The sequence below is a fragment of the Giraffa tippelskirchi genome, chromosome 8 (assembly GCF_054371585.1).
Source record: "Giraffa tippelskirchi isolate mGirTip1 chromosome 8, T2T-mGirTip1v1.2.pri, whole genome shotgun sequence".
Lineage (NCBI taxonomy): Eukaryota > Metazoa > Chordata > Mammalia > Artiodactyla > Giraffidae > Giraffa > Giraffa tippelskirchi.
Genome location: NC_137282.1, coordinates 51300141 through 51325913, shown reverse-complemented (window position 1 = coordinate 51325913; position 25773 = coordinate 51300141). Strand labels below are relative to the sequence as shown.

At 43.3% G+C, this 25773-nt stretch overlaps 1 protein-coding gene across 1 annotated transcript in view; it reads right to left on the bottom strand.

Moving 5' to 3' along the window:
• The window catches only part of DNAH5 (dynein axonemal heavy chain 5), a 310603-nt gene extending 288559 nt beyond the window's left edge, over positions 1–22044 (bottom strand). Inside the window, exon 1 of the mRNA XM_081520843.1 lies at positions 21841–22044. Coding sequence (XP_081376969.1) covers positions 21841–21852 — 12 coding nt within the window. The 5' untranslated portion in view covers positions 21853–22044. The remainder of the gene's footprint in view (positions 1–21840) is intronic.
• Between the last annotated feature and the right edge of the window lie 3729 nt (positions 22045–25773).

Sequence of the window (25773 nt, the reverse complement as noted above, 5' to 3'; positions counted from 1 at the left end):
CCTCATCCAATCAGTTGAAGGCTCTAAGAACAAAAGAGGGAGGTTTTCCCTGAAGAAGAGAGACTCTCTCCCTCGGCAGAGACAGGAATCCGGGGAGAGATATTTGCTGGTCCTGGCTCTTGCCCGTTTTCAGATCCAGTCCCCTTGCTGCCCCCGCTGTGATTCCCCAGGGCCACCCTGGCCACTCCGGCCCCTTCTCCTTCCTCTGATTTCGTTGGTTTAGGTTTCTGCAACCAAAAAGATCCTAATCGACACATGATTAGGAATGATAATTCTGCAGGAAGCATTTACTAGAAAATACATTAAAATCCCTGGTGGCTCACAGGTAAAGAATCTGCCTGCAATTGCAAAAGACACGGGTTCGATCCCTGGGTTGGGAAGATGACCTGGAGAAGAAAATGGCAGTCTGCTCCAGTGTTCTTGCCTGGGAAATCCCATGGACAGAAGAGCCTGGCAGGCTACAGTCCATGGGGTCGCAAAAGAGTCGGACACGACTTTGTGACTGAAAAACAACAAAAATATTAATTAAAATCCATGACCAATATTTACGGAGTTCCCCGACGGGCTCCTGTGAGCAGAGTCTGGGGTAAACACACTAGACAAGATCACCATGCCCCGCGCTCTCCTGCACCACCTCTTGTGCGTTCAGCCTCACCTGCGTCTGCGGCCCTGGACCACTGTCCCGCCCCCACTGTGGCTCTGAGACATCTCTGGGTGAGCACTGACCACCTTCGCATACACACAGGTCACAGCAGCTCTGACTTCATTTCCAGCCGCTGTGCCTCTCACCTCCTGCCTGGGGTTCCCGGTTGCCATGAGACACTTGGAATCTGCTCGTCACCCATAATGCACAACCAGAAGAGCAAAAGGAATTCATGTCAGTGAAGCAAACGCTCACCAGCAGGAAAGTGTAACATGAGATAAGCTCTCCCTCTCCCCCCAACCCCTCAACTCACCCCCACCCCCACCCCACCCCCACTGCTGCATGGCTCTAGGTCCAGGCGGCCTCGTGGCAGACAGTCCCACCAGACTTTACCTGGAAATAACTTGGGACATACTAAGTTACACACCTTCCTATTGGTTTTCTGGCTTCCCAGGTGGCACTAATGGTAAAGAATCCACCTGCCAATGCAGGAGACGTAAGAGAGGCAATTCGATCCCTGGGTCTGGAAGATCCCCTGAAGGAGGGCATGGCACCCCACTCCAGTATTCTTGCCTGGAGAATCCCATGGACAGAGGAGCCTCGCGGGCTACAGTCCATAAGTTCACAGAGTCGGACACGACTGAAGCACCTTAGCATGCATGCATGCATTGGTTTTCTCTCTTTCCCTACCTCACTCTGCTTTCTCCTCACACTTTCTTTGCTGGGATTGAGCTCCCAAATAAATTGGTGACACAAATCCACACCCAGGCTCTGCATTTTTTAGAGAAGCCATTCCAGTTCTTGCTTTAAATGAGTTCTATGGTCAAGTTGGGCTTCCCTGGTGGCTCAGCTGGTAAAGAATCCCCCTGCAATGTGGGAGACCTGGGTTCGATCCCTGGGTTGGAAAGACCCCCTGGAGAAGGGAAAGGCTACCCACTCCAGTATTCTGGCCTGGAGAATTCCATGGACTGTATAGTCCACAGGGTTGCAAAGAGGTGGACACGACTGAGTGACTTTCACAACATGGTCAAGTTAGAAGCTGAATATAGTAGAGACGAAAGATTCCTAGATAGTTTCCTTTTTGGGTAACTGAAACTGCAATAGGACACAACTGGATACAAAACACATAAAGCAATTCATCCCCCAACAAGGGGGCTACACTGAGTGCTGCTGTAGGAAAGTATCAGCAATTGACTTCTCAGACGAGAGAATGAAATGAAGGGCCTATTAGCAAATGAACGATGTTTAACGCCTCATTATCCACCAAATATGAGAAAATTTAATAGGATTCTTCAATAGGAGTTCTCAAATAATGACTGCTTTTGCCTAGAGTGAAAAATGAACACATAGTGATAAGCCTGTCTGTCACCGGAAACCAAAACCAAGAGGCCAAATTCAAGGAAACTACTTCCTGGGCAGCCACTAGGTGGCGAGCTTAACCATCTTTTGCATTCTTGACCTACTCACTCCAGCATTGGCTCTGTTCTGACGCTGATAAGAAATTCCTATTGACAAAGATCTTTTGTACTTGCAATAATCTGAGTGCAAGGACCCTCTAAATTTAAAAAGTTGAGAATTGTTTTATTATAGATAATATATTATGTACTATATTGTTATATAATATACATATTTATATTTATATGAATATATTGTTTGTATAATATATGATAAATATATATTATATATAATAATATATTTACATTATTAATATATTTATATTAATATATTATAATATATTAATAATATAATATTATATTATATATAACATTATATGATTATATATATAATCACATTATAGAATATGACTATTATTATATAATCATATTAATAATATATATTACATATTATATATTCTTATATATAATATTATTAATATATAATTATATATTAATAATATATAGTTATTATATAATATATAATTAATATATGTATATTAATGTATAATTTATATACATTTATAAATATAATATTATAATTAATTATTATATATAAATATTTTATATATTATATTTGTGTATATTAATATATATAATATATACACTATACATATAATATATTATATTATATATATTTTATAAATATAATATAATAATATGTATTATATATTATTATATTATATTTATATTATACATAATATATATTAATTAAAATATATATCATATATAAATATGTAATATATAAATTATATATTATATTAAACTTATATATATTAAAATATATAATTATATATTATATTAAATTATATTAATATAATATATTTTATAATGTATATATCATAAGAATTATATATTTATAATATATATTACTATATTATATAATAATCATTATATATAATAATTATTATATATAAATTATATATTATTGCATATATTATATAATATATAATAATATATTTATATAATAACATATTTATATAATATAATTATATATATTATAATAATATATTATAAATTACATCATATGTGAATATATAATATAATTGTGATATAATATTACAATAATATAATAATTATATTATATAAATAATATATGTTATATGATATAATAACACCGGAGAAGGCAATGGCACCCCGCTCCAGAACTCTTGCCTGGAAAATCCCATGGACGGAGGAGCCTGGTGGGCTGCCGTCTATGGGGTCGCACAGAGTCAGACACGACTGAAGTGACTTAGCAGCAGCAGCAGCATATAATAACACATAATAAAACAATTCTCAACTTTTCTCATCTCAGTTGTGTTGAGTTGTGACCCCACAGACTGTAGCCCACCAGGCTCCTCTGTGCATGCAGATTCTCTAGGCAAGAATACCAGAGTGGGTTGCCATGCCCTCTTCCTGGGGATCTTCCCAACCCAGGGATTGAACCCAGGTCTCCTACATTGCAGGCAGATTCTTTACCAGCTGAGCCACCAGGGAAGTCATAGATAACATAAAGAAAGGATAAATGTAAAGCATAGAGACCATCTTAGTTGTCTATTGGCTGTGTGTATTTTGTTCTTGCTGCTCCTTTAGCTACCTGCTCTCAGGAGGGAGGCATTATTACAGTGTTTGACGAGGCCTTTGGCTTTGTTTTACTTTACTTGGAAAGGATATGGGTGTCTGCTGTTTATTTTTTTTTAACTTTAATTTTACTGGAGTATAGTTGATCTACAATGATGGGTTAGTTTCAGGTGTACAGCAAAGTGATTGAGTTACACAAATACATATATTCACTCTTTTTTAGATTTTTTTCTCACAGAGGTCATTGCAGAATATTGGGTAGAGCTCCTTATGCTATACAGTAGGTCCTTGTTGGGTTATCTCTCTTATATATAGCAGTGTGTATATGTTTATCCCAAGTTCCTGATATACCTCTCCCTGCCTGCCACATTTCCCCTTTGGTAAGCATGCTTGTTTTCAATATCTATAAGTTTGCTTCTGCTTTGTAAATAAGTTCATTTGTATCTTTTTTCTAAATTAAATTCCACATATAAGTGATATCATATGATATTTGTCTTTCTGTCTTAGTATGATAATCTCTAGGTCCATCCATGTTGCTGAGAATGGCATTATTTCATTCTTTTTTATGGCTGAGTAATATTCTAAAAATCAGAAATGTAAATACAGGCCACAAGGACTAGAGACTGAGCCTAATTAGCTTAATCAGACAAGACCTTAAATCAAGGGGGGAAAAGTGGCAGTTTTAAAACCCAAACTGCTGGGACGGCTCCCTCAGCCAAATCTTACAGGTAGTTAAGTCTTAGTCATCTGAGGAAGCAACCTTGATGTATTCCAACTGTTCTTTGTAAACTAGTATCTGCCTGCCAACTCAGGAGACACAGGTTTGATGCCTGGGTTGGGAAGCTCCCCTGGAGTAGGAAATGGCAAGAAAATTCCCAGAAAATTCCATGGACAGAGGAGCCTGGCAGGCTACAGTCCACAGGGTCGCAAAACGGTTGGACACAACTTAGCAACTAAACAATTGTGAGATTGGCTGAGCAACTAAACAACTTAGCAACTAACAATTTTTCGTTGCATATATGTACCAGATCTTCTTTATGCATTAGGTGTTTGCCGTTTAAACAAGGTGTTTTGATAACCAAAAAATCTCCGTAAAAGCATTTCTTAAGTGAAGCCAGGGCAGAAATGGACGCCTGAAGACACAGAAAGGGCAAGGTGGGGGACGGGGGATTGGAGGACATGTTGCTTGCAGATGGAAGCAGAGGCACAGGGGTACTGTCATAACAATGACATATATATACATATACGTATGTATTGCTGTTGTTCAGTTGCTCAGCCATGTCCCACTCTTTGTGACCCCATGGACACCAGCACACCAGGCCTCCCTGTCCATCACCAACTTCCGGAGCTTGCTCAAACTCATGTCCATCGAGTCTGTAATGCCATCCAGCCATCTCATCCTCTGTCGTCTTCTCCTCCTGCCTTCAATCTTTCCCAGCATCAGGGTCTTTTCCAATGAGTCAGTTCTTCGCATCAGGTGGCTTAAGTATTGGAGCTTCAGCTTCAGCATCAATCCTTCCAATGAATATTCAGGGCTGATTTCCTTTAGGATTAATTGGTTTGATCTCCTTGCTGTCCAACGGACTCTCAAGAGTCTTCTCCAACACCACAGTTCAAAAGCATCAATTCTTCGACACTCAGCTTTCTTTATGGTCCAACTCTCACATCCATACATGACTACTGGAAAAACCACAGCTTTGACTAGATGGACCTTTGTCGGCAAAGTAATGTCTCTGCTTTTTAATATGCTGCCTAGGTTGGTCATAGCTTTTCTTTCAAGGAGCAAGCATCTTTTAATTTCACAGCTGCAGTCACCATCTGCAGTGATTTGGGAGCCCAAGAAAATAAAATCTGTCACTGTTTCCATTGTTTCCCCATCTATTTGCCAAGAAGTAATGGGAGCAGATGCTATGGTCTTAGTTTTTTGAACATTGAGTTTTAAGCCAGCTTTTTCACTCTCCTCTTTCACAATACATATATATTGTTGTATATATATATATAAATTATTAACATAGGAAATACTTTACAAAACCTTCATAGCTTCACAATAAAAGATCCGCAAAATAAATTACTGCAGAGGTATTCAATGCATTAAAAATCATGTTCAAGAGACATTTTAAAGAAATTGAAACACTTATGATATGCTGTAAAATGACAAAAATCAGCCTCCAAAAGAGTAGGAATCAATTTTTGTAAAAAACAAAAATGTATTTAATAAAAACTAAATTGTATATATATGTATGTGGGGAGAGAGGGAGAGAGAGGGAGATCATTTCTGAGACTGAGAGGTTGGCTTACTTATTTTTATGTTCTTTTTGCTTCTCTGTGTTTCCTAGGTTTACCTCTTTCTTATTTTCATTTTAATTACTAGCATTATTCTCTACCAGGCCCTGTTCTAAGCACTTTAAATATTAGCTCACTGGATATTCACAACATGCTCAGGAAGTAATTACTGTTACTTTCCCCCATTTTTATAGGTTAAAACATTGATGCACAGAGATGTCCACTTACCTACTGGAGGTTGAGGCAGGAGATAGATGCCCGCACCCCTCTCCCCCACCCAGGGTAAAGCAATTTGAGTTCATTCACTATGGACTGAAACTCCAAAATATCAATAGCAGGATAATCAAGAGAGGAGGCTGGGCAGGGCCCAGATAAAAGATAAGAGACCACATATTTCTCATTCTCTAAGTCAAGGAAACCCTCCCAACTAGAAAGTTCCTTGGGGGTCAAAAAAGGAGAGGGTCCCACCCCATAGTAAGTGATATCAACTACCCACATGCCTCTGGTGGAACCCATCTTGGCTGAGAGATGTGCACGCACGCACACGAGAGGATCCTGAGATAAACCACATACGGAACCAGACAAATCAAAGCGACCGGTCAAAGGACACCCGGAAGAAATTCCCCATGAAAGCGATTTAAAATACCACGAGGGCACGACACTCTCTCTGAGCCTTCCCAGTGTCTATGCACACGTAAGGCGCTCTTTTCCTCCTAATAAACATTTTACTTGTCTCACTCCTTTCCATCGTTGTGGGAATTCTTTCTTGCAAAGCTGAAGGTCCAGGGCCTGGTCACCAACCACTGGTCTAGTGGCTAGAATTCAGAGCTCTCATTCAGTCTTGTGACCCGGCCTCAATCTCTGGCTGGGGAACCGAAGCCCAGCTTCAAGTCACTGCAGGCCAAGGCCACCTGAGATCAAGGTCACACAGCTGAGATCAAGGTCACTCAACTAATGAGTGCAGGAGCCAGGATTCAGACCCAGGAAATCTGACTCCAGATTCTGTGTTATTAATCTTTTAAAAAGAGAGAAGAGGGCTTCCCTAGTGGCTCCGTGGTAAGGAATCTGCCTGCCAATCCAGGGGACGTGGGTTCGATCCCTGGTCGGGGAAGATCCCACAACTAAGTCTGTGTGCCACAGCTACTGAAGCCCACGTGCCCAAAGCACGTGCTCTGTGGCAAGAGAAGACAGCGCAATAAGCCCGCACATCGCAAGGAAGAGCCCCTGTTCACTGCAACTAGAGAAAGCCTGCGGGCAGCAACGAAGACCCAGCGCTGCCATAAATAAATGAATGTTCAAAAAAAAAGGAAAAAATAAAAAGAGAGAGAAAGGATAAAGAAAAAGGAAGGAAGCAAAGAAGGAAGAGAGGAAATTGCCTCAAGGGAACAATATACATTTTCTTTAAGAAAAAAGAAAGAACCTTTGAAAACCATTTAATGCCTCTAAAATTTTTATTTTTAAAAGAAATTTGGTTTTTCAAAAGGCAAAGAGAAAATTAAACTGAAAAAAACAGGTAACTAACATTGAATTGGCTAATCCCTAATAAATTAACTGCAGGAATCCAGAGTCATGCAAGCAAGGTGGCTTAAATAAGAGGCTCTTCTTCCCCCCCCAACCCCCGAATACTTGGTTCTACAGCTCCCCTCTCCAGAGCACAATCAGTTTCAAAGGGCTGGATTTACCTCTCTGCCCTGGACAAGTCTGGACTTTGCCTCTGCAGAGCATGCCTCAACGTGACCAGCACGAAAGTCATCTGGTTTTTTTTTTTTTGAATCAAGTTAAAAAAAAAAAACCAACTAGTAAAACGGGGGGAAAAGGCGTTAATACTCAAGCAGAAAGTATGTGTGTGCTGCGTGCTTAGTCAATCGTGTCTGACTCTAGGACCTCTTGGACTGTAGCCCACCAGGCTCCTCTGTCCATGGGATTTCCCAGACAGGAATACTAGAGTGGGTTGCCATTTCCTCTCCCAGGGGATCTTCCCGACCCAGGGATCGAACCTGCCTTTCTCATGTCTCCTGCATTGCAGGCGGATTCTTTACCCGCTGAGCCACTGGGGAAGTATAAGCTGAAAGTACCTTAAATATGAATTTGCACTCTATGTCTGTTTTCTTCAAGACCAAGGGCTGGAAATGAACCAATGATATTTTCTGCCGCTAAAACCAAACAGCCAGGTGGGCAGCCGGCTGCTCTGTGTGACTCTGTGTAAGGAGAGAAAGCGTCCACCTGAATGGCTCCCTTTCCTGCACACTTTTCGGGGTGACCAGACCCAAGGACTCAGGGTGGGGTTTCAGGGAGAGGAAGGAAAGGGGGAGAAGAGGAAGTGGAGGGGAAGAAATAGGAGAGAGAGGTGACAAGAGCAGAGAAGACAGAAAAGAGATGGACGTGGTGGGGGAGCTCTTTCTCTTTCTTTCTTCCTTTTTTTTTTAAAATAAAACCTAGGAGGAGGGTGTGTTTTGTTTTTAAATGTTTATTTATTTGGCCGCACTGGGGTTTAGTTGCAGAACTCAGAATCTTTAGCTGCAGCATGTGGGATCTAGTTCCCTGACCAAGGATCGAACCCGGGTCCCCTGCCTTGGGAGCATGGAGTCTTAACCACCGGACCACCAGGAAAATCTCTCATTTTTCTACTAAGGTGGTTGACATGTCGAGGAAGGGGTCACACCCATATGTTGAAACTCACACAGTCTAAAAACAAGAAGAGAACTATCTCGTTCTTGTCCTCTGCCCCTAGGTGCCGACTTCAAGGCAAACATCATCTGCAGAGGTGGGGAATGTGTCTTGATCTCTTAAAACACACAGCTGGGATTAAATGTGGTAGAGAAGTCTGAGTGTCATATGTAACAAGCACTTGACAAAATCCTTTCTTTCACCGCAATATCCTTCAGTACACACAGCAGGAATTAACAGACTTTGTTAACAGTTCTCTTAATAAATAAAGCAAGTGCTGTGTGGGTGATGAAGACCCAAGCCCCCAAATCAGCAAAGTTGTGTCACAAATCCCCAAGGAATGTGATGGATGCCATTCACCTCATTCAGCTCATCCAGGTACCTAGCTCCCGGGAAGCAGGTATTTTTTCAACAGTCAAGGATTAAACAGTTTTCAGAGACTTATTCAAAGGGCCTCTCGACTCCACTTCACAGAACCAATGGTGTGCCTGATCTAAACCCACCAAAGATTGGCTGAGTGGTAGTTGTTACTTGAGTCAAAGGAAAAGAAATTGCTGAGCTAAACTGAGTAGCTGGGAAGAGCCTAGAATTCCCAAAACCCAAATGATCTGCACAGGTTGACTGACTACCTCCCATTTCCCAACAGACACCCTACTCCCACCATGTCCAGCGTTTTTGCTGGTTTAGTCGCTAAGTTGTGTCCGACTCTTGTGACCCCATGGACTGTAGCCCGCCAGGCTCCTCCGTCCATGAGATTCTCCAGGCAAGAATACTGGAGTAAGTTTCCATTTCCTTCTCCAGGGAGATCTTCTCAACCCAGGGATTGAACCCGGGTCTCCTGTATTGCAGGCAGATTCTTTACCGACTGAGCTATGAGGGAAGCCCCCACCAAGTCCAGCAGACCCTATCAAAAAAAAAAAAAAAAAATCCACCCAATTCCCAGATTACCCACCAAATTGCACATTTAAGAAATCCAGAGGAGGATGGAGATAAAGGTAAGAATAAAGGAAAACCCATGATATCTCTTTTTAGAATTTTTGCATCACTGTTTTTAACAGGTCATTTGCACCTATTGTTGCTCTTAAGCCTTTGTCCAAAACAGATGAATATTTTAACCTAGTATCTTTATACTTATGCATTTACTGCCGATGGCCTAAGTCCTGTTTTATTTCATTTTGGTGCCAGTGGCCTACAAATTTGCCTTTAAACATCTATTCTGAAGAAATTCCACTGCAAGAATACATCTCTATACTTAGGGAGACTCCCTTGTAATGGAGCTGACTTATGTGACACGCGTAATAAAGAAATGCCAAGTTATTGGTATTTCAGTGCCATGTAATGTTATTTCTCAATACAAAAAGGAGATCAAGGAGGTAAGAATACATAATTAGCCATTTTGAAATCTTTATGGTAAATTTAAAATATTAGGTCACTGGCCATATATGAACACCAAGACAGAACTAAAACTCCCAGGGTGAAATTTAATCAGCCTCTCCTAAACCAACCATCACTACAGGGACCACTAGATAATGACCCACTTACTTCCTTGGATGTCTTAATTATCCCAGAAACACCAGAGCTCTTTTTGGGGAAGTGGAAATCTATTTCTGCTATTCATTAACACCCTTACAGCATATATAAGCCAATGAGAGAGCAGTGGGGAATCACAAACACAAGATATGGTTAAGGTCTCCAATGAAGGGCCAGTGGGTGCCCAGCAGTGCCTGTCTACACATGCTCAGCTTTAAAATGGAGGATCTAAAATTTGAACGAAGATCAAACCAGGTCCCAAAGTCACGATGAAGTTGTTGTTGTTCAGTTACTAAGTCGTGTCCAGCTCTTTGCAACCCCACAGACTGCAGCACACCAAGGTCCCCTGTCCTTCACTATCTCTAAGAATCTGTTCAAACTCATGTCCATTGAGTCAGTTATGCTATCTAACCATCTCAGCCTCTGCCACCCTCTTCTCCTTTTGCGCTCAATCTTTCCCAGCAGCAGGGTCGCTTCCAATGAGTCAGCTGTTTGCATCAGGTGGCCAAAGTATTGGAGCTTCAGCATCAGTCCTTCCAATGAATATTCATGATGAAGTTAATGAACAAATATAACCATGATGCAGATGCTACAACAGGTCTAGAAAGAAGTTAAATCTGCTGTGCCTTTATTACTCTCTCTAAAATTTCTCCTTCAGCAGGTGGAACATATTTTCAAGATACATGAAGGGACTTGGGAGGGATTTCTCATTTTTAAGTTTCTAGGTCTCCACAAGCCTGGGAAAAGGATGCTGGATACCCAAGGGTTCTGAGATTAACTTTTTCGGCAAAAAGAATATCGAATATTCCACCCACTCTGTTACCAGTTGTAAAGGTAACAAAATAGAGATCACATAGAGTTTCAGTTCAGTTCAGTCACTCAGTCATGTCCGACTCTGCGACCCCATGGACTGCAGCACGCCAGGCTTCCCTGTCCATCACCAACTTCTGGAGTTTGCTCAAACTCATGTCCATCAAGTCAGTGATGCTATCCAACCATCTCATCCTCTTTCATCCCCTTCTCCTCCCGCCTTCAATCTTTTCCAGCACCAGGGTCTTTTCCAATGAGTCAGTTCTTCGCATCAGGTGGCCAAAGTATTGGAGCTTCAGCTTCAGCATCAGTCCTTCCAATGAATATTTAGGACTGATCTCCTTTAGGACTGACTGGTTTGATCTCCTTGCAGTCCAAGGGACTCTTCTCCAACACCACAGTTCAAAAGCATCAATTCTTCAGTGCTCAGCTTTCTTCACAGTCCAACTCTCACATCCATATGAGAGAAAACCATAGCTTTGACTAGATGGACATTTGTCGGCAAAGTAATGTCTCTGTTTTTTAATATGCTGTCTAGGTTGGTCATAGCTTTTCTTCCAAGGAGCAAGCGTATTTTAAGTTCATGGCTGCAGTCACCATCTGCAGTGATCTGGGAACCCAAGAAATTAAAGTCTGTCACTGTTTCCATTGTTTCCCCATCTATTTGCCATGAAGTGACGGGACCGGATGCCATGATCTTAGTATTTTGAATGTTGAGTTTTAAACCAGCTTTTTCACTCTCCTCTTTCATTTTCATCAAGAAGCTCTTCAGTTCCTCTTCACTCTCTGCCACATAGACTTCAGTCTCATGAGAAGTCTACTTGGTTAATAAACCTTTTTAATTGCCTAAATATTCAGCATACAGACACAGACAGACATAGGTGTTTTCCCTAACAGCACAAGGGCATAAATAAGATGAATTCTACGTTCAGCCTCAAAAAAAGTTTGAAAAGCTTGAGCATGGCTACAAAAAACAGAGATTTGTTTCATAGGTGGTTCTGAAATCAGCTTCGCTAATTTACAGTCACGCCCCATGCAATAAGGAACCCAAAGCCAGGTGTAACACCCTAGCCTCCTGAGATCTAGATGAACCTGGCCGAGCACCCATTCCATGCCCTTTCCAAGACTTCAGTAGACCCCCGGGGGGCTGACAGGCTCAAGATCACCTCCAGCTCTGAGCTTCTTCCTTGGGGGGGGTCAAAGTGTACAACACGGACCTTGCTCAAATTCTACTTGTGAGTTTGAGTAGCTTATGAACAGAGCAGACCTCTCAAAACAAAAGAGAGAAGACAGTTTCCAAATGAACCACAGGCATTCCCAATCTCAGGCTCTCTGTTCACACCTCACCTGGAGGATCTTTCCATGACTCTTCCACTGCACTTGACCCAACCCCTATCTCCAGACATCCCCAGCCTTCCTCCTGAGAGCTTCATTTATCCTCCACCCCTCATCCACCCAGAGAGTGAACTTGCTATAAATGACTCTCCTGGGTTGTGAGGCTTTGCATTCAGGTCGCATCTCCCACCTCCAGTGACTTAACAGGAATTTGTTTGTTTTTCCCAAGACAATTTCCTTCCTCAAACGGAATTCTGCCATTGATAAAATGATGTACATTGACCTTCCTGAAAAACTACTATCATCAATTCTGTGATGGCCCAAATAGGAGGATACACCGAAGAACCTTTAAATCATGACTTTAAGAAACTTGAGCAAAATACGTGAACTTGAGCAAGAAACGTGAACAAAGACGCAAGAGTAGTTTCCTGCTGTAAAATGACTCATTAAGCATTACAAGTATGAAAGATACCTAATCCCAGACACAACAACTACATATAATCAAAGTCTGCTATTGAGACAGGAAGGGGCATAGCCTTTAAAAGAATACCATAGCCATCGAGAACACAACATGAACTAATTAGAACCAACGAGGTCCACGATGGAGGAGGAGTCGACTTCCACTAGACATTAAGCTTCAGTGTGCACTCATTGTAAAACATCAACAAGCTAAACAACACAGCCACAGGTACCATGACAGTTCCTAGATCGAACATAAAAGCCAACAGTGGGTGGTGGCCCAGTTCCTGAAAATCCCCAACCCTTCACCAAAATAGCTGTAATACTCTCCCCTCTCATTGGTTCAGTTCAGTTAAGTCACTCAGTCGTGTTCAACTCTTTGTGACCCCATGAACTGCAGCATTCCAGGCCTCTCTGTCCATCACCAACTCCCAGAGTTCACCCAAACCCATGTCCATTGAGTCGGTGATGCCATCCAACTATCTCATCCTCTGTTGTCCCCTTCTTTTCCTGCCCTCAATCATTCCCAGCATCAGGGTCTTTTCCAATGAGTCAGCTCTTCGCATCAGGTGGCCAAAGTACTGGAGTTTTAGCTTCAACATCAGTCCTTCCAATGAACACCCAGGACTGATCTCCTTTAGAGAGACTGGTTGGATCTCCTTGCAGTCCAAGGGACTCTCAAGAGTCTTCTCCGACACCACAGTTCAAAAGCATCCATTCTTCGGCACTCAGCTTTCTTTATAGTCCAACTCTTACATCCATACATAACCACTGGAAAAACCCCTCTCATTAGCCGATGAATTACTGACCCTATAAAAACTGACAACTCCATACTCTGATGCTGCTCTTGCCTTCCAAGATGGCCCACACTCTGTCTACAGAGAGTGTTTTCCCCTGAATAAACCTTCTTTCACTTTACTATGGCTTGCTCTTGAATTCTTTACTGCAGAAGCCAACAATCCATACTCAGCGGCTGTCACATGGACTCACATGAGACCTGGGACATGATCACCCTCTCCAGCCCCACTTTCTTTCCTGCAACACTGTGACAAGGGAAATAAGGTTGACTTTATTTTCTGACATTCTACGGCATTAGTTCTATAAAGGAGCCACCACAGGGCTGACAGTCTTCTCCACTTACAAGCTTCAGTGGAAACAGATTGTAACCTAGGTGAAGAGGAAGGACTTCAAGTTGAGAGCTCTTCACCCAGTTCCTGGGCCTCCCTGGTGGTTCAGATGGTAAAGAATCTGCCTGCAGTGTAGGAGATCTGGGTTTGATCTCTGGGTCAGGAAGATCCCCTGGAGAAGGGAACGGCAACCCTCTCCAGTATTCTTGCCTGGAGAATCCCATGGACAGAGGAGCCTGACAGGCTACAGTTCAAGAAGTTGCAAAGAGTCGGACACGACTGAGTGTGTGTGTGTCTCGGCCAGCTCAACCTCTCTGCTCCAAGACTGTTGCTCACCTGATCTGTCTCTTGCTGCCATTGCCACATTTGCCAGGAATATCTCTGCTACCTGTGTGGCCAGCTGTTTGCCACCTTAGGTTCACTTGGAAAGGGTGTGCAAATGCAATGCCGCCATCCATCTTCAGCAGCATCTGTCCATCATACAAGAGTGGCACCGAACATGGATCAATGCAAGCAGGCTGACCACATGCCAGGAGTTCCCAGTCACCAGCTCGTCAGCAGACAGGACTCAGAGTAGCTGTCGTTGTTCTTCAGCCACTAAAGCCGTGTCTGACTCTGTGACCACAGAGGACTGCAGCACGCCAGACTTCCCTGTCCTTCACCATCTCCTGGAGTTTGCTCGAACTCACATCCATTGAGTCAGTGATGCCATCCAACCATCTCACCCTCTGAGGAGGCCAGTTTGAGGCTTTGTCCCACGCTGATTCCCTGTTATTCCCGCCACCATATCCATGCACATTTTGTGCTGGAGTCGGTTTTCATTTTAACTTGTTTAGGGTTTTCAGCAGTGTTTGGCATGCGTGTCTTCCCAATGAGATGGTTAAACCTTTTTGAGAATGAAGACCTGTACTTTCAGTTTCTTTTATATCCCCCATGATGCCTTGTAAAGCACAGCATCTGTGACAGGCATTTAACAAATGAGGTCTGGTACCCCACCACCAAAGCCAGCCCAAGGGAAAACTGGGACAAAGGCAAAATTATTCTTTAGCTCCTTCCTTCCTTCCTTCCACCCCTTCACCCTTTCTCCCTTCCCATCCTCCCGCCAGAGCCAAGAGCTCCCACGTAAACCATTACAGCACTTACTTAGGCCAAAGTGGGGTGGGTCTCGATTCAGTGGGGCCTGAGGCTTATGCAAACACATTAATAAAAGAGTTGAAAATGTTAGTCACTCAGTCGTGTCCAACTCTTTGTGACCCCATGAACTGTAGCCTGCCCTCCAGGGTCCTCTGTCCATGGGATTTTCCAGGTAAGAATACTGGAATGGGTAGTCATTCCCTTCTTCAGGAGATCTTCCCAATCCAGGGATCAAACCCATGTCTCCCACATTGGAGACAGATTCTTTACCATCTGAGCCACCAGGTTTATGCAAATTGGGGGTCCCACATTAAGAAAGAGACTTAGAAACACAAAATTAGGCATTAAAGTGAATATTTAGGTAGAAAGAACAAATAAAATATAGCAAATTACAAATTTCTTAAGGCTGGTAACACAAAATTGAGGAAATAAATAACAGAATATTTGTATTAATTTCCTGGAAAACTTTCATGTCAAAATAGATATATACAGAGATATAAATAGATACAGTTTTGGCTGAAAACTCTTTGATCTCCTTACAACAACTTTGCAATGTCTTCTATAGAGTGAATACAAAGATAATTTAGCCCTTCCTTCAGCAGGATTGAATTAGATTTGTCTTTTATGATGAAGAGATGGTATGCTCAAAACATGCAAGTTCCCCAGACAGATGTATTGGCTATTTACAGTTTACAGGTTTGGGCCCTACAAACACAGGGATTTTTGATCAAAACTACTTTTCACAACTTCTTTCCTAAAGGGAAAAACTGTATAGTGTGTTTATAATTATATTATCACATTATCAAGGGCAGTCATGACAGAACAGAATTTGCATTATTCAGTAGACAGTAATGAGTAGACAGTGATGAGAACCCAGTGCTCCACTTTGGACATATCTGGTGATTAAAAGTTTTCTGTAGCTAGCTTCTGGCTCATCCATTTCAAACCGAGTCTCTCCTCCATGGAGCCCCTCTTTCCATGAGGGCACCACAGCACACTTTTACATTGAACATGACCTCAGCCTTGAACCTTTAGGTCATGAGTCTGGCCAAGTGGACACAGCAGGAGGAATGCTTAGCGGAGACATACAGCAAAATATACTTGTGCTAGCACTTTGATATACCCCTGCATTTAGGTAATAAGATGATGCAACTTCCACCTTGTTCTCTGGAATTCTCTCTCTGGAGACTCTCAGCCACCATTAAAGCAGTCAACTGCCCTGAGATCACCTTGGCGAGAGGAAGCCTATTCACAGAGACCAACCACATGGAGCCGTGTCTCAGACCAGGCGAATCTGATGTGAGACACAGGAAGAGAGAGATGCCTGTCCAGTCCTCGCTTCTCCAGCCGCCAAAGAAAAACCACCCAGCTGAGCCCATTCCTGGGTTCCTGACCCACAGAAACTAGACAAGATAGTACAGGGATTGATGCTATTTTAAGCTAGTAAGTTTGGGGTGACCTCAGGTGCAACAATGATAATCTGCATAACCTCCAACTTTCCAGAGCTTCCACGCTCATCTGAATGGAAGCACTTCTAATATTGCTGCTCAGTGTCCATCTAAACATTGTTTGCTGTAAAATAGGGATGTCAAATCTAGGTCAAGGCTCCTCCTGGCCCAGCTGGTCCTTATCTGCAAAGTAGCAGCCACCTTTCTTCCAAGACATCCCCTGAGTCCCCAACACAGCCCCTGACACTTGACCCTCTTTGGGGAGGGTTGCCAGAGTCCCAGGTGACTGCTTCCTCTAGGCTAAGCTTTGCTTTGCTTCGTTGTAATGAGCAATAACGTGGACACTTCAGGACACCAATGCATCACAAATCCTTTTATCCTTTACCCTGAATAAGCTAAACAATGATCAGAAGTGGCCCACCGAGCTTTCAGCCCTCCAAAAGTAAGATTCTTTATTTTTTCTGAAGTCCAAGCAGTCCAAGGAAGTCCATGACCACTCCCTTGGTGATGGGTGCAAGGGGGGTGAGGGTGGCTTGTCCACATCCTATTGGCCCAACCAGGAGGCTGCTTCAAGAAAGAAAGAATTCTGACTCTTCACAGTATCTCTCCTGGGGCAGAAATGTTGGCCCATGGGAACCCAACTGTAATTCTACTACCCATCTGGGGTGGAAACAATGACAGGCTTTTACTACATGGACTTATTAAAATAACGTGATGTCTGGCAGGCAGAAACTTTGTCAGGAATCTGACAAGCGTCCCATGTTTGCTCTCCTTCCTCAATACGTATGACCCACCTCCTGCAAGACAGGCCCAAGTCACTTATCCGCATTACTCAAAACCAGTAAGCGGTGGTCACAATCTGCTCATCTCATCTGGTCCCCAAAGAAACGGGAAGAATAATCATTAATTGTGTAGTGAGTGTTAGGGGAACTTCAAAATCCTCAAGGGAAACTTGAGAAAAACATCTGCAAGAAAGCATGTAATACATATTGCTTTTGTTGTTCAGTCGCTCAGTCACATCCAACTCTTTGTGACCCCACAGACTGCAGCACCCCAGGCTTCCCTGTCCTTTACCATCTCCCAGAGCTTGCTCAAACTCATGTCCACTGAGTCGATGATGCCATCCAACCACCATGTTGCAGGAGGGGGAAAAAAGAGGAGGGAGGGGAAGGGAGGGAGGAAGGAAGGAAGAGAGAAGCAAGAATGAAGAAAGAGACAGAGGGAAGGAAAATGGAGGCAGAAAAGAATGTGTGTGCATGTGTGTGCTCAGTCACATCTGACTCTTTGTGACACTCTGGACCATAGCCCAGCAGGCTCCTCTATCCATGGGGTTTTTCAGGCAAAAATACTGGAATGGGTTGCCATTTTCTCCTCCAGGGGATCTTCCTGACTCAGTGATCGAACCCGCATCTCCTGCATTGCAGGCAGATTCTTCACCACTGAGCCATCAGGGAAGCCTGGCAGAAAAGAAAGGCAACTCATACTCCCCAGAGCCCTTCCACAGTCCTGCAAACAAAGTAGGTACTTTAATAAGTGTTTTTTGAATCGAACCAAACCGCTCAAGTAGTATCCTCTAATTTCATCTTTCCTACCCCAGCCTCAAGCATGAGTTACATTGGAAAGAAAGCATTCATTCAGATTCCAACCAACAAACCACTCGTGGGACCTGGTGATGGAGTGGGCCTGGCCCTGAGGGTGGGGTCACACAGATCCAAGCAACATCTTGAATGCTAAACTCCTCCCAGGAGCCTCATCCAATAGCCTGGGAAACCAAAATACCCCTGGGAGGCAATTTACTCTGGAGTTGAAGCTCTCGGTTTTTATTCATAAACAAAGCAAGAAGTGAGCAGTTGTTTCACCCTGTTTGGTCTATTTGCTATAAGTAAGGCTACAAAGAGTGAAGCCAAATGCAAACAGCAGAGAGGTATAAATAAACAGCCACCATGCTCAGTGCCAGGAAAGAGCTTAGCATGACGAAAGGAGAAAATGTAACAGGTAAACTTCCTCCTGACATTTCTCACGCAGCGGGAACCAATTCCTCGAAATAGCCATATTCATAGCAGCCTTTCTCTAATGCTTTACTGACCTCGGACAAAGGAGAAGAACAGCAGCCTTGACCCTCCCCAGGGAACTAAGAGCTCCATAGAGGTCACATTTCCCAGCTGTGACAATGTATTATGTCTCAGTGTCCATTTGCTTCTATTTTTCCTAAATAATATAACCACAGAAATCCATACTGAATCTGAGCTGGATCTTTGTGCCCGTCTGGGTGCAAAAGCCCCTCCGTGTCCCTCATCTCGTTTGTAGAAAAAGCTTTGGCCTCCTAGGCCTTCTGAGTTCCAAAGAGCAGACTTAAGCAGTTACTAATTAGGGAATGGAGGGAATGCAGAAACAAAGGAAAAGCAGTCAAGCAAGAAAAGTAATGATAGCTTTAAAAGAGTCCTGTTCCTCCTCAAGGGATATTATAACCATCTGAGCACATCTTTGCAGAAACTAAGACCCCCCCCTCCCCCAACAGGTGGAGGATGGTGACTGCATGCTGACTACAAGCACTAGGCACCAGACTGGTTGGAATCAGACAGCTGATGACTAAGATATCCTAAACATCACCCTGTTACCTCACCAACAACCAATCAGAAGAAAGTCCATGAGCTGCAGCCTTCATCCCAAACACTGCCTTTAAAAACTCTCCCCTGAAAGCCATCAGAGAGTGTGTGTGTATGTGTATGTGTATGTGTGTATGTGTGTGTGTGTGTGTGTGTGTATGTTTGCATTTTACTTAAACATATAACTTAAATATAAACTGAAAGTTATAACTGACATAAGAAAGAAAGTGTAAGTCGAGTCCGACTCTTTGCGACCTCACGGACTATACAGTCCATGGAATGCTCCAGGCCAGAATACTGGAGTGGGTAGTCTTCCCCTTCTCAAGGGGATCTTCCCAACCCAAGGATCGAACCCAGGTCTCCTGCACTGCAGGTGGACTCTTTACCAACTGAGCTATGAGGGAACAAGGGTTCCATCCCTGCGTCAGGAAGATCCCCTAGAGGAGGGCACGGCAACTCACTCCAGTATTCTTCCCTGGAGAATCCCATAGACAGAGGAGCCTGGTGGGCTATTCTCCATAGCGTGGTAAAGAGTCAGGACTGAAGTGACTTAGAATGCATATAAATATTTATAGACTTATCAAATGCATATTTGTTATGAAAAAATGTTTAATAAATGAATAAAATGAAAACTTAAATCCTCTTTAATGCTACCAGCCTGAGATCAATATTTTGGTATATGTCTTTTTATTCTGTTTGCTATACATATTTACATACCAATATTGCATTAGTTTCCCAGGTGGCACTAATGGTAAAGAACCCGCCTACCAAATCAGGAGACATGAGTCGCAGGTTCGATCTCTGCATCAGGAGGATCCCTTGGAGAAGGAAATGGCAAACCACTCCAGTATTCTTGCCTGGAGAATCCCATGGACAGAGGAGCCTAGTGAGCTGTAGTCCATAGGGTCGCAAAAAGTTGGACACACTGAAGCAACTTAGCACATATATATATTGCATTAGCAGCCCACATTTTTCAATCTTAAAGTGAGCATAATTAATAAAACATAAAAGAGTATGGCTTTAGACTAAGAGCCATATTTTTATATCCTTACAGGGATAAAACTTGATAAACTTATGTTAAGATTATAGAATATATGAAGTTTAAATTAAGATACACAAAAATATCATTGGTTTATTGGCATTAGCAGTTGCAATGCCATCTGTCATTTCAGGGTCTCTATTTTCCTGGACAGAAAATGGTAAGAGTCACTAAAAAGATTAAATGAACTAACAGGTATTTGTCTTAATGAAATACAACAGATATTTTGGAAATTCCAAATATTTGGAATATTTCCAAATATTATGGCATATAAGTTACATGAAAATAAGAACAATAATATGAGTCTATCATGGCAAGATACTCACAAAAATAGTTTGTGAAAGGTAAATATCTACAGGGGGAGGAAACTGTTGAAGTATTATACACATAAACTATATGCATGTGTATGCATGCTCAGCCGCTCAGCCATATCTGACTCTGCAACCCCATGGAGCCAGCCAGGCTCCTCTGTCCATAGGATTCTCCAGGCAAGAATACTGGAGTAGGTTGCCATGCTCTCCTCCAGGGGATCTTACCCACCCAAGGATCGAATCTGCATCTTTGCATCTCCTGCACTGGCAGGTGGGTTCTTTACCACTGAGCCACCGGGGAAGCCACATAAAGTGTATACATTGCTCTTAATTAAATCAGTATTAAATTTATGTTTATTAAATCATGACAGGATGCACATTTTATTGATTAGCATAATATATTCCTATAGTAATATAGCTATAGCAGTATTAGTAAAAGTCATTCAATCGTGTCAACTCTTTGCCACCCTGTGGACTATAGCCTGCCAGGCTCCACTGTCCATGGAGGCAAGAATACTGAAGTGGGTAGCCATTCCCTTCTCCAGGGGATCTTCCCCACCCGGGGATGAAAACCAGGTCTCCTGCATTGCAGGCAGATTCTTTACCATCTGAGCCACCAGGGAAGCCCAATATAGCTATAGCTAGTGTAAATGAAAACATGTATAATGTAACCACAGAAATCCATACTGAAACAGATCGCGACCCTCTGAGGCCCTCCTGGGTACAAAAGCCCCTCCCTGTGCCCAGTTTCTTGTTTGCAGAAAAGGCTTTATAGTCTCCTAGACGTTCCCTGAGTTCCAAAGAGCAGCAATCACTTTTGAAGACAAAGGCAAAAACAAGCAGGCGAATTTTTTTTCACCCTATAAAACTCATTTAAGAGAGCAAAGCCAAATGGAGTGAAACCTGATTTAAACGCAAAGAATTCCTTTCCAGCCCTCTCTCCCCTGCCCTGCACTGAGGCGAAAGTACAAGACACCAGGAAGCCACTCAACAGGGCTTCGTGCACATCGTCTGGCTCCCTCTCTCCAAGGGAACTAAACATTTGCTTTTGTCCAAACCCAAGGGCTAACGAGAGCTAGTAACAGCCAACAAACTTCACACAAAAGCGGCCTCCGCCACGCCTGGATATATCTGATGCACGCTCTGGGTCAATGGGTTGCTTGGGTCCACGGGTGGCCTTTCCGCAGCAAGTTGATGATAAAATAGGAAAGGCGGTCCCTGAACCTGCGCTTCTGCACTTTACGCGCGCCCCGGTGGACAAGATCGACCACCTCCTGAGGGAAACAAGCAAATCTCAAGACACCAGCAACTCTAGCCCCACAAGCTCATGAAAGCGTCTGCGGGCCACCCGGCCTGAATCTGACTCCAGGGAGTCCCCAGCGCCCAGCAGCTCCGAGGCCGCGCATGCGCCGGGGCGGGGCGGGAGCCGCGCGGAAGGACCGTGCACAGTACCAGCTTGTCCATGGCGCTGCGCTCCGGAGCTCCGCGGGGACACGCCACCGGTGGGGGGCCCAGCCGGCCGGTGCTGGGCTTTGTTGCCCACCCCCCACCGCTGTCCCCGGCTCGCGGCGCTCCTAGGCGTCTGCTTGGGTTGCCTCTTGCTGGGCTAGGCCGGCTGTTTGCGGCTCACGTGGTTGCCATGGCGACGAGCTATGCTCCGCCTGGACCAAGGTCCCTCCTCCCGTTCCCGCTGCTCCTCGGGAAGTCGAAGTCCAGAGGACATCGAAGTCCAGAGCCACTTACATTGCAGCGCTCTCGCCACCGGCCCCAGCAGAGAAGGAATCCAGAGTTTTCGGCTTCCGAGCCCCAGATGCCGGCTTTGGCTGCTTTCCGTCACGTTTCTGTTGGCTCTCATCAAGGCTGCTTCTGGCATTAGCCGAGTACACTCATTTGGAATTTCTCTGCGGAGTTTTCTATGTTTCTAGCTTCAGGAGAAAACATATTCAAAAGGAGACTTAGTATGTTTCCATTTTAATTCCCACAGCTTCCCACAGCCTTGCCTTGTACTGTGGTTCCTTGTTGCTTCTTTGTCAGGTACTTTCACAGCTGATTCTTCAGCCTAGAAATGAATTCTCTAGAAATGTTTAACCTGGAGGTGACTAAGACAATTTGCTAAATGCTGTCTGCCTGTCAGGGCAGCACCTGCACTGGCATGTATGAAGTTTCTAGGAACTTTGCCCTAAAAGACTTCACAAAGAAGAATAAAAATATTTCCATCTCTGCAAACTGTCCTCAGTCAGCAGGGCTAGGACTGCCCATTAGAAATATGTCTGCCACATGTGTCAGTTTAGAAGCCATGTTTTTAAAAGTAAAAGGTATCAGGTGAAATTACTTTAGTAATATTTACCCCATAGCATTGTTGCCGAGTCCAACTTTGCACTGCTCACCACACAGAGGCCAATCTAGAGGCCGATGAATCCAAGAGATGAAGTGTTCAGGCAAGGAATAGGACTATTCAGACAGCCCATCCACTGACGGCTGATGGAGAAGATGGCAGACTAACATCTCAATATAACTGTTTTACCAGGTCTGCCTGCCAGATTTTTTTATGGATCAGAGATTGGGGAGAGGAGGTAAGGAAACAAAGTAAAAAGGCCTTTTAATTTTACAAGTATGTCCTAGAATGGCAAGCCTCAGGCAGGGGAATGTGTTAATTTCTTCCTGCCTGCCATCTACAGGTGGACAGGGTTCTAAACAAAGGCACTTTAACCGGCAGAGGGGCAGGATTCTCTGAGGCAGACCATTATGTATGATTATAATAACAAAAGCAACGGAAAGCAAGTCAAAGAAACAGTGTCAACAATGTGTCAGCAACACTTAGCAACAGCATCACTGACTCAGTGGACATGAATTTGAGCAAACTCCAGGAGAAGGTGAAAGATAAAGGATCCTGGCATGCTACAGTCCATGTGGTCACCAAGAGTTGGACACGACTTAGCAACTCAACAACAACATCCAAAATATTTCAACATATTATCAATATGACAGTTATTTGTGAGATATTTTACATTCTTTTTATCACAATATAGCCTCAATTTTTTTTTTTAATTGGCTGCACTGGATCTTGGTTGCTGTGTGCAGGCTTTCACTAGTTGTGGAGAGCTGAGGTTACTCTCTAGTTGTGGTGCTCAGGCTTCTCATTGTGGGGGCTTCTCTTGTTTCAGAGCATGAGCTTTAGGGTGTTTGGACTTCAATAGCTGCAGCTCATGGGCTCAATCCTTGTGGTGCAAGGGCTTAGATGCCCAACTGCATGTGGGATCTTCCCAGACCAGGGATTGAATTGGTGTCCCGTGCTTTGCAAGGTGGATTCTTAATCATTGCACTACCAGAGAAACCCCCATCCGCAAATTTTTAGGTGTATTTTACACAAACAGTAGGTCTTACCCAGTGACTCAGAGGGTAAAAAATCTGCCTGCAATGCAGGAGACCCATGTTCAATCCCTGGATCAGAAAGATCCTCTGAAGAAGGGAATGGCAACCCATTCCAGTGTTGTTGCCTGGAGAATTCCATGGACAGAAGAGCCTGATGGGCTACAGCCCAGGGGATCTCAAAGAGTCGGACATGACAGAGCGACTAACACTTTCACTTTTACACAAACAGTATGTTTCAAATCAGACCAGTCTCATTTCCGATGCTCACTAGCTAATGTAACTGGTGGCTACTGTATTAAATAGTTCCGCTCTACCAGGCTATAAACTCTAGGAAGACCTGCTCTGAACCTCCATGGAAAGAAGAAGATTGCATATGTTCATGATAGTGGTGGTGGTAGTCGCTCAGTGGTCTCATGGACTGTAGCTCTCCAGGCTCTTCTGTCCTTGGAATTCTCCAGGCGAGAATACTGGAATGGGTAGCCATTCTCTTCTCCAGGGGATCTTTCTGACCCAGGGATTTAACCCAGGTCGCTCACATTGTGGGCAGATTCTTCACTATCTGAGCCTTTGGCGAAGCCATGAATCTGCTCAAAAGGGCTACTAAATACTGATTAGCTCTTGAACAATTTTTCAAATTCCTACTAGGAAAAAACCTTAAGTAATGTGAACTTTAAACACTCTTCAGACACTTAAGAAAATTAAAAATGACTGGGAGGTTCTATCTTGTTTTTTATTAATTACCACATTTTAAATTGTTAGAGCAGTTTTAGGTTCAAAGCAAAATTGAATGGAAAGAAACAATATTTTAACTGTCTGACTTTGTAGGCAAATTGTGTAACTTCGCCTACAAAGGGCAGTCTCAGCCACGTGATACCCTGAGTTGTTAGACTAAAGAGAATTGTGACCTCGCACTCAGAGCAGCTGAGTTCCACTTGCCCCTGCTGGCTCAGGGAGTGTTGACACCCTGCTTCTCTCATTTGCATATTGTCAGATTTCATTGTGTACTTAATAATCACCTTGACGAGTTTAAAACCTGGCCCTCAAGAAAAGTTCTTGAAGGAAATGAAAATTCAGCTTGGCCAGGAGAGACAGTCCAGGAAAAGAGGGTGTCCTTAGTGGGTTGTCTGAGAAGGGGAAATGAGAGTTAGCCCTCTTCTAGGTCAGGACTGTTGGCTCATTAAACCTTTATATCTTAAAAAACTCTCTGAACTTGACCATTAACACTGTGTGCACGGTTAGTCACTTTAGTCGTATCCAACTCTTTGCAACCCCATGGACTGTAGCCCACCAGGCTCCTCTGTCCATGGGATTCTCCAGGCAAGACACTGGAGTGGGTTGCTATGCCCTCCTCCAGGGGATCTTCCCAACCGAGAGACTGAACCGCATCTCTTATGTCTCCTGCACTGGGTTCTTTACCACTAGCGCCACCTGGGAAGCCCAGACCATTAACACTATTGTCCCATATTACAGAGGACACAGAGAGATGACGTAGCTTAGCCAGGGCCACATAACCAGGGAGTTTGTGATCCCCGACAGCTTGGCCCTATCTGGTGTTTAAACTCTGGACTATACAGGCAGATCTCAGAGATATGGTAGATTCAATTCCAGACCACGACAATAAAGCAAATACTGCAATAAAGTGAGTTACATGAATTTTTTGGTTTCCCAGTCTATTAATATATAAAATTTTGTCTATGCCATACTGCAGTATATTAAGTGTGCAATAGCATTATGTCTAATCAATGTACATACTTTAGTTTAAAAATATTTTATTGCTTAATGATAACCTACTGTATAGCGCAGGGAACTCTACTTAGTGTTTAGTGGTAACCTAAATGGGAAGGAAATCTAAAAAAGAAGGGATATATGTATATGTATAATTGATTCACTTTGGTGTGTAGCAGAAACTAACATAACATTGTAAAGCAACTATACTCCAAAAAAAATAAATGATATAACTTGAACACTTAAAAATATGTTATTGGTAAAATATGCTCACCATCATCAGAACCT